Below are 15,861 nucleotides of genomic sequence, written 5' to 3' on the forward strand. Positions count from 1 at the left end.
AAGCCAGACTTTCAGAACCTCTCTTTTTAATTTTTTTAAGTCATCCTCCTTATCCTTTCCTCTTATTATCTGAAGCTTCAATATTAGTCGCATTCCTAAATTGACCTAATTTGAGTAAAGAAACTTCCAAACGCGTCAGTATGAATAATATCATGTACTTGGTTTTATGGAGACATTTTGACCCGAGTGAAAAGCACTGGTTGGGTCATCATGGGCCTGGGTTTTTCTTAGGATCACGTAAAAGGATTGTAGAGAAGAGGAAGCTATAGGGAACCTCATCGTTTTCACATTCAAGAGATGTGCTGCATTTGCCCTTCCCCTTGATATTCTCATTGACAAAGAAGACCAAGGGACAGCCTTCCCCAACAGTCCAAGTATGGCTTGACTGCACCTCTACCCCTGTTCTCAAACCACAGTTCATACTCACACTTTCTCTTGGGAAGAGGGAAAGAAAGAAAAGAAAGAAAGAAAGATAGAGAGGAGGGAGGGAAGGAGGGAGGGAAGGAAGGAAGGAAGGAAGGAAGGAAGGAAGGAAAAAAGGTAGGAAGAAAGGAAGAAAAGCTTGCTACTAATATTTTGGGTAATGAAGGCATTCAAATATTTGATGAGTGTTAACTATTTGAAAGTCACCCTACGTATCAATTAGAAAATTGGGAATAGGATATTTGTGTAGTCGTCTTATTTTCTTTCTTTCTTTTTTTTTTTTTTTTTTTTAGGTGGAGTCTCGCTATGTTGCCCAGGCTGGAGAGCAGTGGTGCAATCCTGGCTTACTGCAACCTCTGCCTCCTGGCTTCAAGCAATTCTCCTGCCTCATCCTCCCAAGTAGCTGGGACTACAGGTGCGTGACACCACGCCTGGCTAATTTTTTATATTTTTAGTAGAGATGGGGTTTCACTGTGTTAGCCAGGATGGTCTCGATCTCCTGACCTTGTGATCCGCCTGCCTTGGCCTCCCAAAGTGCTGGGATTACAAGCGTGAGCCACCGTGCCCAGCCGTCTTATTTTTAAATTAGTAAAAATGCCTAGAGAGAATCCTAGTTTTCAGTCCTATACTAGCTCCCTGTCTTACATTAGGATTTAATTTTAGACTTAGACACTGACTTTTTTAAGTTTGTAATTCTGTTCTTAATTGGTTATTTGATTTAAAATTTTTAAATACATTGAGACATTATTTTTTTTTAGTGGCACCAAACTGTCCTGATATGTTTTATATGAAGGGCCAAGCTGAGCTCATTTGATTACTTAACTTTGTTCTCAAATAATAAATTATTTTTTCTTTGGTCAGTAGTAGAAATGTGACTGTAAATAATGATTTCTTATCCCATATAGGCTCTGCAGTACCTACCTACCATGTTACTGCCTTGGTTGTTGGTCTCTCCAGTTGGTAATACAAGCATTTCCCACACATGTACAGAAAGCAAAAAGGACAACAATATGCAATGAAGTGACAACATCTGTGCCAATGTATGGCATTTACCTGTCACAGTTAGTGTGGCTGTACAGCTGACACTGCCATACTCATTGGAAGCTTTGCATGTATACTCGCCGCAGTCAACCACCTGGGTTCTCAGGATTTCAAGGCTGGAGATATACTTTGAAGATCGAATAGAACACTTGTCACTCTCATAAATTTCTCGGCCAGCTTTAAACCACTGGAACCGGACATTGGGAGCACTTTGGATCTCACAGGTGAATTTGGCTAGGTGGCCCAGTGCTACTTCCAGGGGTTCGATTCTCCTCTTGATCACTGGGGCAGCTGCAAAGGGAAGTAGAGTCCATTAACATGCCTCCTTATCAGGCATATGACATTTTTCTTTTTCTTCTAACTTTTGTTGCTGTTAATGGAGTAAAACAGTTGAAATTGGTGAGATGGATTACAGCAGTTTAAGGCAAGTGACTGGAAAATGAGAAACATCATTGAAGGCAAAAGAAGACAATAAGCTTTTTTAAAAAAAAACATATTCAATCATTGCTTTGCAGTGAATTGTGAAAAAATGTGATGCTATTGGATTATATGCATAACAACATGATATATTCTTTAAATATACCATGCTGAATGGGAACACTGAAAATAATGTGAAGAAACATGATATACTAAATAAAGTGATGAAGTGAAACGACAGCAAAAAATAAACAGAAAAAAGAAACAGACAACTAATCATGGTTATTTTAAATCTAAGGGTGAGACCAGTGATTTCAGAGTGGCTAGGTGTTCACTGATACTTTTTATTACATATTATGAAAGTTATCTTCATATGAAAATTAACTAAAAGCTTATCTATTGGTATTATGAAACATATGAAAACATGTTTTATTTTTAAAATAAATAGTACCATGGATATGATAGCATAGCACCCAACAGGGCAGTAAGGGAAAAGGTGAGTTCATAACCATGATTATGTCTGTGATTTCGTTCTTACTCTAAATAAATTACATTCTGGAAGTGGCAGATAAGTGAAAATTTAAGTGATGCAAGCTAAATCATTACAATCCAGTGAATGTTAGCATTTGATCTATTTTATCCTTAAAATCCAACCTCTTTTTACTACAGTGAGTTTGGCTGAAGTTGCTGTTTTTCCGCTGTCATTCAAGGCCTCACAGACATACTCTCCTTGACGGTCTTCGGTATTTACTTTGTCGATGACTAGCGTATATGTATTTTGATCTTGTAAACACTTGAACTTTTCATCTGAAGGCACCAGTTTATTCTCAAAATACCAATTCACCTCTTTAGCATTTGTTATGGATGTTGTGAGGTGTACAATATCACCTTCCTCAGAAACAGTGTCCACTAAAGGTGTATGTATCATGGGGCCATCCTCTTTGATTAAGCCACCCTCAGCTTCCTGTATCTTTACTGTAGCAACCTCCTCAGTACCACTTTCAGAGGAAGACTCCTCTTTTTCCTCTGATGGTTTCAGACTCTCATCTTGTTTTTCGTCAGAGACAACAGCTGAAGCAACCCCTTTAGTGACAGGTGTGGCATCCAAATATTTAACCCTACTTTGCACGTTAAAATAACTGACCTCTTCAGTTGAGATCAGATATTTAGATTCAACTTCTGGTTCAGTAATGGGTTCAACCTTCTGTGAACCTGAAAAAGAATCCATTTCTTCTTGCAAACTTGTTTTGGCTCCTTGCTGAATTCTAGGACCCTCAGCTGTTAGGATGTTTATTTCCTCATATATAATAGCACACAAAGCATCCCTAAGTTCCATTTTCAGGTTAGCCATTTGAGGATCAACATCTTCAATAATTATGGTTACTTCTTCTGTTACAGACTTTGCCGAAGTAACAAGGTACATGCACATGATGTGTCTGGGCTCTTGGGTGATGTTTACGGCCTCGACCTCCACCTTTTCAATGTTTCTTAGCCACTCAGAGAAAAGACCTGGCTGCTCGCTGGCCACGGCTGCTTGCAAAGCCCGGCGGATTTGAATTTTCAGGTTTAATCTCTGCTCTTCTGGAATACCAGAAAGCAAGCTTTCCTTAGAAAGAACGTCCCTTCCCTGTACCTCCTGCACTTTCTTTATTGCCACGGGCTCTCTTTTAGACTCAATGATTTGGTCTGGGGGCATCACCACGTTGTCAGAATGCTCTTCTTTGAGCAGTACCTGCTTTTCTTCAAGTGCTAGTGGAAATCTTAAGGACTTGCCTTCCTCAATTCTGACCGCAGAATCTTGCCCTGCATTTTCCAGTGGATTTGCACTTTCTATCAAAATTTTACCTCCTTCTGTGCATGAGTGTTCTGAAGGGACTAGGGGCTCATAGTTTACCTGAGAGATCATGACATCAGGACTCTGGAGACTCTCCACGTGTCCCTCAGCTAAGCTCTGACTCAAGATGAGCGCACTTTGTGCCTCTTGCTTTTGAAGAGTCACTCTTTGCTCTCTGTTGGTGTCAGATACTGTCTTTTCTTTTGGTGAAAGTACTTCCTCAGCCACAGAGGTTAGATAAGAATGCATTGGAGGTTCTATTGAAGACTGTGGATAATTCCCTTCAGGTTCAGCTAATAAAGTTTTCAGAGGCTCAACTGTTAATGAATTAATTTGTTCTATGGACATGGCACTTGGGAAGATTTTCTCGGTATCTGATAGAACTGCCTGTGTCTCAGGCTCTTCAGGCATTAGAATACCTTCTTTGGAGAAGGTTTTCTGGGACTGTACAATCTGCAGCTGTAGGTTGGGAGATGGTTCCTTGAGAGGCTGAAAGTGAATACTGCCATTGATGCAAAGAAATTCCCTGGTGCTTTCAGGAGTGAGCTTGTCTTGCTCCAAAATGGATTGCAATTCCTGAGCTCCCAAAGGAAGCTGACTGCTCAATTCATTGGCTTTAGCAATATGCTCATAAGATAGTTGCTGGTTTTCTTCTGTAATTAAAGCAGCTTTCAAAATGGTGTCTTTTACAAACGTTGCAATTTCCTGCTCTGAGTCAAGTGCTTCAACTGCGGGACCCTTTAAGGGTGTCTGTGGAAAATCCTCAGGAGCCTCTGGTGTGGACTTTGCTTTGCAGGGGGTATCAGTCATGTCTGTGTCTTCCAGAAGCACAAGCAGCTCTGCTGCACAGGTGGACTCACCCAACATATTCTCTGCTTTACAGACATAGAGGCCATTGTCTTCCCTCTGAGGGTCATTGACAATGAAAGTTCCAGAGCCATCAGGGTTATGAATGATAGTGTAATAAACACTGGTGCAAAGCTGCTTGTTTTCTTTGAACCATGTAACAGTAGGGGCAGGCTCTCCAACCACTGTGTACTCAAAGATGGCAGGAAGCCCTTGAGCACAGCGAATTGGTTTTAACTCCTTAAGGAAGTGAGGAGGACAAGGACCTCCCAGCTTTTCCAGAGATTTTGCCACTGCTGATTCTGTTTCAGTGTCTTTGTGACCCTCTCCTTTGGAATTAATTTTTAGATAGGCACTACATATTGTCTTTCCATAGTCATTACTGGCCATACATGTATACTCTCCCTCATCCTCCAATTTGGTGAACAGAATGATCAGGCTATGATCATCACCGTCAAAAACAAATTTGTAGTCAGCAGAAGGGGTTAATAGCACTCCATTAAAGAACCACTGAATTTTAGGTTTGGGGATGCCAATGACAGTTACAGACAGTGTAGCCACATCCCCCATGCTTATATCAGCATTTGACACTTCTTTGATGAAAATTGGGCCAGTGCCTTCCTTTTCGGAATCAAATTTAGTTGAGTAAACTGGAGATTCAGACAAAAGTTCAAGTGTTTCATTTATTTTAGATAATTGAAGTTCGGCGCTATGAAGTCCTTCTTCCTCGGCAGACAGAAAAGAACTAGAAAACTCTGTATGGGGAAAAATGATTATTATTTTACTACAAAATTTTATTTAATATAAAAATAGAAATCAAAGAATTAGACACCAGTTGATGGCCTTCTGCTTTATTCCTGGAATGATTAGATTATTCCAAGATTAATGTATCAAAAAGCACATTTCTAAATTTTTCTTAGCTTAACATATAAAATTATGCAAAATTATAGATACTGTACAAAAGCAATTTTTGATCCACTTCATCTGTGATAGAGTTCATGTTTTAAAAATGCTCTCATGAGTTTTTCTTGAGATATAATTCCAATTTTAAAGTTTGAAAAACTGCTAATTAGTTATAATAATCCAGCATTATTTAAATCAACTTCTAAAAAGATCCAGAATTGTTATTTATATTTAGAGTTTTCTTGAGTTTAAGAATAATCTTCTTTGTTAAAGACTGATGATTTCCAAAACAAACCATTGATGTTCTAATTACGGCCTCTAAAGTCATTATTAAAAATAAGAGGCTACAGGAAACGTTTAATTTGGATTTGTAAGAGAACCACTGTTTTCAGTTTCTAGAAATGCAGGCCTTCTTTCATCTATGTAAATCACCATATTACTTGAACAAAGCCTTTGTAATAAGGCATTAGCCAAGAAAATAAGATAATCAAAAATAAGAGAAAACAACTCCAATATTAAAAGTTCATTGTATTTTATTGTATAAGAAAACCTATACAGAACCACTGAGCAAGAAACAAAGCAGTGCATAACAGAGACTCTTTAAACAGTATCCTGGATGACAGGATGAAAGACATGTAATTTTAAACAAGGAATTCGATTTTTTATTAAACCTCTTAGCTATGTAGAACAGGCCTGTTATTAGTAGTTTTATTGCCTTAGCAAAAGGCAGTTTTATGATTTTATTTGGTGACTTCACTTGCATCACATGAAATAGACTTACACCTTAATTCCTTTCTGTTCTAGCATATAAGTATTAGAAGACAGGATTCAAGTGTCTGCTGGCTGTAAAAATACTGGAGAAACTCATCTATAGCATGCAGAATACATATTCAGGTATTTATTATTTTAAGTAAACCATAAAACCATTGATAATTTTACATATTAATGGTGATCACTTAACTTCGCATTTAATCTACAATACATAATTCGCGTTACCTTTCCCTTCACTTGAACTCACAAAATATCTGTAAAGGGAATGAATGTGAATACAGTTAAAATACCCTTACTCACTACTATGTTGAACTATTTTCAAATATTTTACTTCAAGCCATGGTATTATTAGCCATAAAAAGGATAGTAAATGAAATTCAAATGTGCTGAAACTTGAAAGGCATAGTTTAAAAAATTACATGTTGTGGTAGCAGCTATTAATTGTCTAAACTCAACTATGTGCAATACAATAAATTCTTTATCCAGAATCAGAGAAATTAATATTTTGGGGTTTTATGTTACGTGCCATTGAGTCAGAAAATAAAAAATTCCATTTCATTATCTATGACAATTAAAGTAAGCCAAGGCTTACTTTTCTTTATTCAGTCACTGTTATTCTGCGTATACTCAACTTCACCATACTTGAAACTAACAGAATTACAGAATTCTAATGAGCAAAACCAAACAAAGCCCTCTTTATTATATGAATAAGAGTGTTTTTCAGCTCTTCCTGAAATCCAGTAGGACATAAAAACATTTTTCTATTTCTCTCTTTCTCTTTTTTTAAGAAACAAGGTTTGAACTGTTGCTGTGCTGTATGATGTTTGAGTAAAGCATGCTTGTCATGTTTGCCTCAATCTGAGTTTCTCATTAATTTTAACATCCATTATGTGACTAAGTGCAGAATAAATCTCTAAGTTCCTAATCTATAGAATTAGTTTTATTTCAGGAATTTGTGATGTGATATATTACATTATGTCTATAATTATTATCACAGATATTGTGTGCTCACTGGTTGGAACAGGAATGATTGTTCTACAATAGTGTATCTATGCTGATGAGTTATGGTGTGTCAAACAGATAATTCAAAATTTTTTTTGTGAGGGAGGCAGGGGAGGCCTGGCTGCTCTGCCTATTTTCTGTACATTGTCTCTATTGCTTCTTTCATTTGGATAGCTGTTAGAGAATTCCCATGTTGAGAATAAAGATTGATAGATGAAAGAAACATAATAAACATAATTGGATATGAATTCTTTTGAAAATTAAATTTAAATTAAGTGTTTACATTTCTAATTAAAATTAGCATTTTAAATGTGATAATGGTACTTAAATATTGCTAAATGCAGGTGACAAATGTAGCCATTAAGTAACAATAAGTAATTTAAGAGGTGGAGGGAGATAAAATTTATCTTTCATTGTAATATTATTTCTCTCGTCCTTTGTTACAAAATTAAAGTTTATTCTAAATTGTATTAGGAATAATTACTATTAGCTTAACACAGAATTGTATTGTTGAATGATCACCTCTAAGGTCTTTTGGTCCTACCCTTCATTTTCAGAATTTTTTATATTTGTCGAGTCTTATATGAGAAGACTTGGGTCCACGTTAGTATATAAGTAAGATATTAAGGAGTATGTTAATTTACTGTTATTTTAATTTTAAAAGACAAAATTAAAGAGTTACTTTAGAAACATAAACATCACAATAAAAATTGAATGCTTATTAAGCTATATTCGTTTTAAAGATGAAATTCAGTGAAACTGATAGGAAAGCTTGTTATCTTGTTATTTATATATAATCTGAAATACAAATTACCATATTGTCTCAATTCTAAAAATATCCCACCTTTGTTTAAATTTTAAAGATTCTGAAATCAGAATACAGTTTTAAAATCTATATGTAAACACAATATGATAGTTTCCCTTTTTTCCCCAGGCCAATACTAAATTATTGCTGCATTTTACACTTGATGTCATCTCAAAAATGGAGAAAAATAAGGTATCTCCAAAAGTGGAAAGATCTATTTGCTTATTCTGCAAATGTCTAGGTGAACCCTGCCCACAAAGAGCACAACTGGTCTCTTGAAGCCAGTGAGAATTAAAGCACTTATGAAGAGGAATATTAATAAAGAAAATATTTTTAAAAGAGATGAAGTTAATATATTAAGATTGAAATGTCAAACAGATTATAGAGTTAGTTGCCAATTGGGAGAAGCTGGTTTTTGTTGTTTGTTTTGCCTATTCTAAGTCAAAGTAAATAAACATGAGTTTGGATGCAAAGGGGTTAAAATTCCAAAAATAACTTAGAATGGGAGCAGAGAGATTTGCCCTTACCAATTTGTCTGCGTGGTCATCTGATATGGTCTCCACTTTTACATTGTACTTTTGCATATATGGTTTATCTGCTAAAAGAGAGTCCATTCCACTGAAACACTTTGTGGAGGAGGCATGAGGGTAAATAGAAGTACAAACAATTAGGTAGCCAAGGAGAGATTTAATTGTGTTTGGTATTACACAGCATGATTGACACAAGTGATGATTCCACAGTTCAGATAACAAAATATTTACATGTATTACAAAGATGAGATTTCTACATAGAGATTATTTCTTTAGGGGTCTCCAAGGTAATGAATTCAAATATGGTGGGCCTGTTTGGAAGTTTATTAGATCCACATAATTTGGAAAATATGCACTCAGATCAATGCTAATAATTACTGAGGCACTAAAACATTACATTTTAAGTTAAGGTGAGTGCTGCAAAGCTCTCAGCCATTCCTGATTTGTTTGTAGCTACACACCTATACTCTCCTTCATCACTCTTTACTAAGCTTGTTATAAACAGGTTGTGGAACCCTGTGCCACTTTCCTCAACACTGAACCTTCTTCCTTGGACTAACTTTCCATCTTTGTACCAGTAAACCGTGGGTCTTGGAGAGCCACGAACTAAGCACTGAAAATATGCTGCTGTACCTATTGGTGCATAACACTCAGAAATACCTTTGATAAACCTGGGAGGCCCTTCCACCACCTGAAATTCAAAAAAACTGTCTGTGTAGTTGCTCTTTAAGACCAATTCTTCCATTAAACTGCTTAAAGTCACTTTGCTTTTCTTTGCTATCATAGCAAATATTTCAGAATCTCCCATGGTGAGGAATCCCCGACAGATAGCCTCTCCTACACAATTCACAGCTCTGCACCTGTATGTTGCACTATCAGAAAGACAGACATTTCGAATTTTAAGAGTGTGACTTCCCTTCTCCTCGCTAATCACGTATTTAATATTATCTGGCTCAATACACATATATTCTTTATACCACTTAACTTCGGGAGTCGGGATCCCTATGACTGAACATTTGAATACAGCATCTGAATTTTCTGGAATTTTAAAATCACAAATAGGCATTATAAAGCGAGGAGGCATTTCAAATACTTCTAAATCAATTTTTAGTTCTTTGTCTTCTCCCTCCCTTGAATCCATATTTGGATCTACAAAATTAAATGGAAGAACATCTAGACTCACAATCATACTTTTATGGTCAGGAGTAAATTCGGGAACTGTCACTATTTTCACCTGCTTCTCAAATTCTTTAACGTCTTTTTCACTTAATTCAACTTCCAGGACAATTTCTTGAGGAGAAGGTGTTCTTGATGATGTGGTGTGTTCCAAATCAAACTCCATGACATGCTGATGTGTTACTGGAGGTGGTAGTGCCACCACTCTTTCTTCCTGGCGCATTATGTCTACATTTGCAAAGCTCTTTGCTTCCCCTATGATGTTTACAGCATGACACATGTACTCTCCCCCTTCTCCTTTTTGAATGTTAGAAATTTCCAGTGAACACACATTACCCACTCTTTCCATTTTGATTCTTTCATCTGGCTCTAGTAAAGATTTATTTCGATACCATTTCACACCAGGAACTGGAAGACCTTCAACTTCAACAATGAAGCCTAGTGTTGTGTTTTCATATACCTTCCTTTTGGTCAGAGGTTCAATAAAAGATGGAGGCATTTCATTGTCTTTTGGCTCAATGGCTTCATTGGGTGTACCAAATGAATCGGAATGCCATATTTCATAAGCTGAACCTCTCTCTTCTGTAGGTGTATAGAAATGCTCATTTGGTGTACCGTCTTCCCTTTCTATTTTTGATGGATATGTTTTAAAAGTACCAGTGGGGTTTGGTCCTCCAGTAGGAATAGAATATCTCTCTAGAGTCTCTCCTGGGGGTGTGGAATATCTCTCTAGAGTCTCTCCTGGGGGTGTGGAATATCTCTCTAGAGTCTCTCCTGGGGGTGTGGAGTATCTCTCTAGAGTCTCTCCTGGGGGTGTGGAGTATCTCTCTAGAGTCTCTCCTGGAGGTGTGGAGTATCTCTCTAGTGTCTCCCCTGGGGGTGTGGAGTATCTTTCTCCTACCTCACCTTCGGAAGGTGTTGAATATCTTTCAGCAACTTCCCCTAAAGGTGTGGAATATCTTTCAACTGTCTCACCTCCTGAATGTATTGAGGATTGTTTAGTTATATCTGAAGGATTAAAATATAAGTCAGGGGACTTTGGAGATTCAAAATATTCAACAGATGATGGTGGGGTATAAAACTGATCTAACTCAGATATTTCTTCACTGGTTGTACTTCCCACACCAATGGAAATGTCAGACTCAGGAGAAAATGGACGACCTAGTGATTCCTGTTTCTGGTTGTAGTATTCATACACAGTGTTGAAAGTTACTTCTTCCACCTCCATTGAAGTGATTGATTCACTCTGGACAAGCTTTGCCTGGTCTCTGGTATCTTTAGTTTCAGGAACCTCACGCTTTCCAGCAGCAAGTAAATATTGTGTTAGGGAGGTCTCAGATTCTGCTGCCTCAGTGGTATGTGCCTCATCTAATTTAGGAATATTTTGAGAAAAACTAGTTTCTATCATTTTTCCTTCTAAAGTGGAGAAAGAAGCTTCATTCTGAACTTGAACTTCTTCATAACATTTTTCTTCTCCAGAGGCATGAATGTTTGTACTTATTTGTTCACCTGGATTCTGTTGTTCTTCAGTCATCAAGAGTGGGAAGCACTGACTCAGGGAGAGCTGTCTATGGAGTGTGTCAGCTTCCTGAACATCACCTCTGTGGTCTTCCAAAGCGGCATCTGTGTATTCCTGTGTCTCACCATCCTGCTTTGGAAATGCTGCCAACTCTGGTTCTAGAGTGCATTCTTCTTCCACTTCACCAACCCCTAAAGGCTTTTCCTCACTTGCTGCTTTTTTCAAATGTGAGATGGAACTTCTGCCTCCATTTTCTAGAGGACAACTTTTCTCAGAAAGATCAGTTTCTTCTATATCTGCAGATGAGGTTGGAAGTAGGGCACATGATTCACTATAGATTTCTTCAGAAAAGGATTTAAGAGAAAGATCAGTTTTTAAAATGTCTAAGTTTTGTTCCTGTACATGTCGGACTTCTTTTTCAAAAGAAATGGAATTTTCATCAATACTACTTTTCTCCACCATAGTTCTATTTGAAAGCTCTTGACTGGAAGAAATTTCTTGACTGGCAAATACATTATTTTGCACACCTTTAGAGATATTCTGTGTGTCAGGTTGTAATGTTTCAGGGCTAGGAATTTTTTCTTTATAATGTATTTCCTGCTGTTCCCTAGTTTCTTGCCCTTGGAACTCCAGAGCTGGATCTCCTATATGAGAATACATATGTTTTAGATCAAATACAATGTTCTCAGTGTCAGCAGGATGTTGGATTTTAAAATAAGCTTCTTCTGGTTGACCACTATCTAATTCTTGGAATTTCACATCTGTGTGTTTTATTTGAGTGTGAAACTGCTTTAAGTCAAATGTAATAGGTGATTCATGTTCAGCTCTTTTAGAAATTGCAGGTTTATCTATAAGACTTATTTTTTCCTGTTGTTCCCTTTCTTGTGCGTCAAATTCTTTATGAGTTTGAGAGGAAAGCAGCTTTAAATTTATTGCAATGTTAGATGAATCTGATTCAGTATTTGGAGACATTTTCTCTGCCTGATACATATTTGCATTTAGATTGCTTGATCTTGATTCTCTTTGCTTTAATGAAAAGGCTTTGTCATCAATCTTCTTTTGAGGAGGATTAACAAATGATATTCTGGTAGGTCTTTTTTCTAGAACTCCTTTTTCTACATGTAATTTTTCAAATTCGATAAATCTATGCTTCACCTTTTTCCCCGGGTAGTGTATCTCTTCACCAAGGGATTCTTCATATACAATGGCAGATGAATCTTTTGTATTGTAACTGTCAGAAATTCTCTCAGAGTGAATATTTGGTAAATAGTCACTTTGGGCACATTCTTGTACATTTTCCTTTTCTGATCTACCAAGTTTTCCAAAATTATTTCTTATTTCTTTCTTAATAGTGACATCACTGAAATCATCAACAAATGGATAAACAGTACCCTCTGCTTGGTGCAGCTTTGATTTTTCACTTACATGTCTCTCTTTCCCTTCAGCCTGACATTGTATGAATTCAGCCCTGATGGGCTTGCTGATTTTTATGGTTCTTGAAGCACCATGCACAAATCTGGGAATTTTTTCTCTAGAAGGTATGCAACGCACCTGCTCTTTCTGGTCTATTTGCTCAATAGTCTCAAGGCTTTGAAAATAGTCCCTTACTGAATATTCTTTTACATTTGTCCAGGGAGTAAAGGGACCAGCCGGATAATCATAAAAATGTGCCCTTACAGATTCTCCCTGGTCTTGCAGTTGCTGATCTCTGGAATATTTTCCATAAATTTCACCAATATTTTCGAATTGACTATTTTCTCTATAAGTGACAGGCTCCACTGTTAGATCTGAAACACTTTCAACTGCCCCTGAATTGTTTTCAGCAACACATTTATATTTTCCAGAATCTTGAGAATTAACATCCTTAATATATAATTGGTGGCTACAATTAACTTCTTCAAACTGAAACTTCTGGTTCTGCTTTAAAAGGACTCCATTTTGAAACCATGTTACAACTGGCTGGGGCTCACCAGATATTAAACATTCAAGAATGATGGAATCCCCTTCTCTACACCTGGCATGCTTTGGCATTTCTTGTAACATTTTTGGTGGTTCATTAGTAATATCAGACAAAAATACAAATCTGTGTTTTGGTGATTGAGTAACTTGATCTTGAGGCATTGCTTTAGGTTCCAGCTCCACAGTTTGAAACACTTCTTTAGACTCTTTATCCTGTTCTGGGATAGGAGTAGCTGCTGTTACCTGAATTTCTACAGGAAAGGAAAGCAATTCTGTGTCTCCAGAGGGAGGAACTGGTGGGTTAGTTTTTAAGAAATGAAGATTTGTTTGGCCCTCTTGACTCATAGATGGATGGGCGCCTTTTGCTTGGTCAAACGCCAATGCTAGCTCTTCTTCCTCATCCAAGTAGTCATGGAACACTGGGACTTTATGTGCTTTGACATCATGTTTTTGTTTTGCTTTCACTTTAAGCATACTGGTTGTTTTTACTGTTCCATATTGGTTAAATAGCACACAAGTAATAGAACCTTCATTCTGATGATGAACAGATGAAAGAGTTAATATTGAATAGTTTTCCAAAGAATGAATGATAAAGTTTTGATTACGTGGGATTGGCATGTCATTGTTATACCACGTCACTATAGGTTGAGGATATCCTTGAAAATGACACACGAAATTACAACTGTCACCTTCATAAACTTCTTGAGATTCAATTTCTTGAAGAAGTGAAGGTGGGCAACGTTGTGGGCGTTTTCGAAAAGAATTTTCAAAAAATCTCATGTTTTCTTCCATCTGTTCGGTTTTGAATTCATCAATTTGTGTAGAAGCAGAGAGTTGTAATTCTCTCAAATCATCCTTTTTTATTCTTTCACTAGCTATTTCTTCACTTTCTTCAACATTTACAAGTGTACCAAAAGATTCGCTGGCATGTGGTGTAATAGCTTGAGACACATTTTCAGGAGTCTCATATACTTCCTCCTTCTCACATACATTAGTGATATATGTGGATGACTCTCCAATTGTAGCATTGGCCATAATTTCTTCCAGCTGTCCTCTTGCTTGGGTATTTTCATTTACTAGAATTTCACCATATAAATGGTCTTTTGGTAGACTTTCCTTTACCAGTGCTTCTTGGCTCATTCTTGTTTCAGTCTGGAAAATTTCTTCATCAACAATAGTTTGAAAGCTTGTGGGAAGTTCCTCAGATTCTATATTTTGATCCATTTGATTAGAAAGGGCATGTGGATTTTGCACAATACTCTCAGCTGAATGATCTACCTTATAACTTTCAGCTAGATCAGACATAGATCTGATTTTCATGTCCTCTCTAGAGAACAGAATATCTTTATCACTAGCTTCACTTCTCAAAGTTCTTGAGCTTATTTCAGAAGACGTATCTAAAAGAGATAATTTCTTTTTCTCCATTAACGTTTTTCTAGCCTCCCTTAAACGTTGCAACTTCACTTTGGTCTCCTTGTCCAGGAAACTTTCACCTACATTAAGCCAACCTCTTATGTCAGATTTACTTTCTAAATATTCTTCATCATACATGTAATCTGTTTTCTTGGCAGAACTCATTGTCTTAAAATGTATAGTTCTCATCATTCCCTTTTGTTCCACATCTTGTTTTTTGTTAAAGGGAGAGCCAGTAAACCTCAGGTCAACCTTTATCCTATCTTCTCCCCTTTCAACTAAAGCCTCCACATTTTCATGTGTCCGTTCTGCTCTTTTCAGAAATTCTAAATATTTCTCATCTTGCCCTTTTTGGATAACAAGCAATGATGCAGTTGATTCAGCAGACCCTTCACTATTAATTGCTAGTAACCTATAACTTCCAGAATCTCTGTCTTGGACCCTTTTAATCTCTAAGCTGGAAGAGTGATGGTGTAAATCACTCTCAGCTTTTATAATCCGACGAAGACCTGTTGGGATGGGCCGATTGTTATGAAACCAAGTCATTTCTGGAGTTGGACAGGCAATTAATCTACATGTAAAAACAACCGGTTCACCCTCTAAAACATATTTAAATGTAAGTTTCTGGGTAAAAGAAGGCTTAAAATATTCAGGCCAGGAGCTTGTAGATGATATTCTACTTGCATATCTTTTAGCAGCCATGGAGTTGTGGTCTATGTCTTCAGAATCTGAAAAGGCGTCACGTGTATCCCTTTCTGAATGTTCAGATTCCCCCTCGGAGAATAATTCTGGAAAAAAAAAAAAAAAACCTTTACTATTTTCCATAGAACTTGAAAAAGTTGAAAGTAAATAAAATTGCAAAATAGGAAATGAAATAAATTGCATGCTACAGATCTCACAAATCCATAGAAAAATTCACTCACCATATTTGTTCGAATAAACGCAACACCATGCTCTGTTTAAAAGATTCTGACACGAAAATCGTTCGTTGTCTGGTCTTTTCTTCAAACTGTTGAAATTTCTTCTTGAACAAGCAAAAATGCATTTCAAAATAACATGTTCCTGTGCATATTTGTTTTGAGAGCAGGAAAACTTTGTTCTTTTGATGGCTAAGTGGAAAATCTTACCTGACTTGCAGAGAGTGGAATAAACGCCCTTTCTGATTCTTTTGATTGTAGATTAAATTATTATATTTTTGAGAATCAACTATTTAAAGAGTATA

At 36.9% G+C, this 15,861-nt stretch overlaps 1 protein-coding gene across 50 annotated transcripts in view; it reads right to left on the reverse strand.

Moving 5' to 3' along the window:
* TTN (titin) overlaps nt 1–15,861 on the reverse strand; it is a 282,990-nt gene that overhangs the window by 209,841 nt on the left and 57,288 nt on the right. For 46 of the 50 annotated variants that reach the window (NM_001329611.3, XM_054678800.2, XM_024354671.3 and 43 more), the window contains 2 exons: nt 2,536–5,316; nt 1,477–1,755 (listed from right to left, as the gene is read on the reverse strand). In NM_001329611.3, coding sequence (NP_001316540.3) covers nt 1,477–1,755; nt 2,536–5,316 — 3,060 coding nt within the window. Of the gene's footprint in view, nt 1–1,476; nt 1,756–2,535; nt 5,317–8,709; nt 15,428–15,861 lie in introns of those variants that run through there. The other 4 variants (XM_024354691.3, XM_024354685.3, XM_024354684.3 and 1 more) reach the window with 2 other exon arrangements.

This window comes from Pan troglodytes, chromosome 13 (genome assembly GCF_028858775.2).
Source record: "Pan troglodytes isolate AG18354 chromosome 13, NHGRI_mPanTro3-v2.0_pri, whole genome shotgun sequence".
NCBI lineage: Eukaryota > Metazoa > Chordata > Mammalia > Primates > Hominidae > Pan > Pan troglodytes.